Below are 2509 nucleotides of genomic sequence, written 5' to 3'. Positions count from 1 at the left end.
CCCCCCCCCCCAAAAGCCGGGGCAATGTTACTGACTGAAGTTGTCTTTAGACCATTGGGGGGATATTAACATGTTCTTGTGCACAGTAGAATTGTAAAAGGGATGATTTATCAAAGTCATACTCATACTCTGCCTGAACAACATAAGGGGAACTGCTACTTTTTTCTTTCCTTATCCTTACTAACGTCATTTTCCTCTACTTCTTTTGTATGTGTGTCACTCTCATGTAAACTGCTACTTCCGGGGTGCCTTGATAGTGGAGGCAGACTTTGTGCTGTTGAGGCTAGAGGGGTGAGCAGAGTAAACCTGATTCCCCAAGTGCCGTTTAAACTTCTCTGTTGACACCCAGCCCTTGGCGCTCATATGACCTTATGCAGTTGCAAGCACCTTTAAACCTTACTAAAACAAATAAGGCTTGGCAACAATTACTGTTTATCTGTTCTATTTTTTTTTAGCAAAGACTAATGAGCAGTGACCCTGATATTTGGTCCTGTCCATGATAATGATGTTGATGATGATGATGATGATGATTATGATGATGATGATAAAAATTGATGCATTATTGCACTACGCAGTTTAACAAACAACCGAGAGGTTCCTGTCATTCCAAGCATACTGTTTACAGCGGACCAATAAAATGCCACACATTTCACTGCGAACAAAACTCTCACTTATGTCTTTCTTTAAAAAATCATTCGAAATCAAGCTTTCTGAAATGAAACCGCAAAAAAGATATTTATACTGGCGTTCATTTCCTTTCGTAAGAGTACGAGAAGGAGAAGTGAAAATAGTCGTAACTGCCGCACACTGCGATAGCCTCTATGGACCCTCAGCAAAATGGAAGGTAAAAATGATGAACTAACCATGAAATCACATTTGAAGTTCATGCATTGCTCTTGACATCAACGATACACTGATAAACTTCAGTGTCGTGGGGGATGGGGGTCCTAAGACATACAGTTTATTGTTACAAATACGGTCGGATTGAAACCAGAACCGAAGTTACATTCTTTTAACTCGTGATTACAACTGGCAATTTCACAAGTAAGATAAATCGTGGTCTACTAACATAACGCGAGTGTTATGAATTTTCATCTTCAAAATAAGTTTCAGGGAAATCAAGCACTGAATGTCACCAAGGAACAGAATTCGAACCTTTCATCTTCGATAAAACACACCTAGTAGCCTCCCCTGGATATCGAGTAACAAGAAAGTGGCTACAAATTAAATGTACTTGAAAGGGTACAACTCAATTTCTACCCTTTAACTTCATAATCCATGAGATTACTGCATCCTCACAAACCCATTTTAAATCAAGAAAAACAAACATTAGAGCTTCTTGTCAACCCTGAAAGCATAAATATCAGAATAGTTAAGTTATCCAGCGAATCTCGGGGTAGCAATGGGCTAAGACGTGGTCGGGTTATGTTTTACATTCAGGTCTTGAATATTGTTTATAACACCGTACGGGTGTAGATGATATACTAGAAACTCCAAAAGATACATCTGCTTGGGCTTCACGTAGTGGAAGCTTATGGCGTAGTCACTGACATTTTCCACACCCTGGGAGAAAAAAAACACAGACAAAGAATCTCATTACAATACAGGCACTTTGACAATAGCGTGAGAACAGTGAAATTTCAATGCAACTTCTTTTTGTTTGTTTTTTGTTTAGACAGCAAACTAACTTCATAGACAAAATACATGCACAATATGCCTACATGCGTATACCCCCTTTTCTTTCATTAGAATTTTGATACAATAACACAAGTATGTAACTTTTAATCAACAGAGTCAAAATAATGTGTACCTAGATAGGATACTCCATCCATCCATCCATCCATCCATCCATATATATATATATATTAATACATGTATATACAAAGGCACAAGAAAAATAATTCGGACTGCATTCGGATTGTACACCTCAGACGCAGATGTTACATCAAGTTTGTGATGTGCAACAGTCCCCTTCCCCTTCCCCACCCTCCGCTGCAGAACAGATATCTATGCCTTAAGATCTAAGTGATGTCAGTTCTTCTGTACGGAAGTGGGCGAAGAACTGTTAACCAAATCTGAAGAAAACCAGTCCCGGGCTGAACAATAAAAATAAAATTGTGAGACTGGTGGACGGGCTAAAATTTGTTGGAAAATGTGCTAGACACCATCAGCCATATTATTTAGATCATTCGAAAAGCGGACTTCTAAGACTCTGCCTGCCAAGGCTCACTCCAACTCCAACTCAGACTGGGTGAGATACGAGCGTAATAATTGGCAGACAGGCCGACTGAATGTCTTCCGCGTGCTGGAATCTAATTTACGTCTTTCACGTGCATGGCAGGAATAAATGATGGGTTGAGATGATAACGAATGGAAAGGTAATGATAAGAACAGTGTTGGAGCTTGTCGCTTCAGTGCAGAACAGATCATGAAATGTTCAGGGCACACACGAATACAGGATAGATGATCTGAATCCTTGTAAGGAGGGAATCAAATACAGGCTTGGCAA

The 2509-nt window shown here is 39.7% G+C and overlaps 1 protein-coding gene across 1 annotated transcript in view; it reads right to left on the bottom strand.

Moving 5' to 3' along the window:
• Window positions 1–444: 444 nt before the first annotated feature.
• LOC101849572 (glycoprotein-N-acetylgalactosamine 3-beta-galactosyltransferase 1) overlaps window positions 445–2509 on the bottom strand; it is a gene marked incomplete in the record, with an annotated part of 33281 nt that continues 31216 nt past the window's right edge. The window contains 1 exon segment of the mRNA XM_035968932.1: window positions 445–1563. Within this exon segment, the coding sequence (XP_035824825.1) occupies window positions 1408–1563 (156 nt within the window).

Source organism: Aplysia californica, unplaced genomic scaffold, assembly GCF_000002075.1.
Source record: "Aplysia californica isolate F4 #8 unplaced genomic scaffold, AplCal3.0 scaffold00006, whole genome shotgun sequence".
NCBI classification, from domain to species: domain Eukaryota; kingdom Metazoa; phylum Mollusca; class Gastropoda; order Aplysiida; family Aplysiidae; genus Aplysia; species Aplysia californica.
This window is presented reverse-complemented; position numbering and strand designations above follow the sequence as displayed.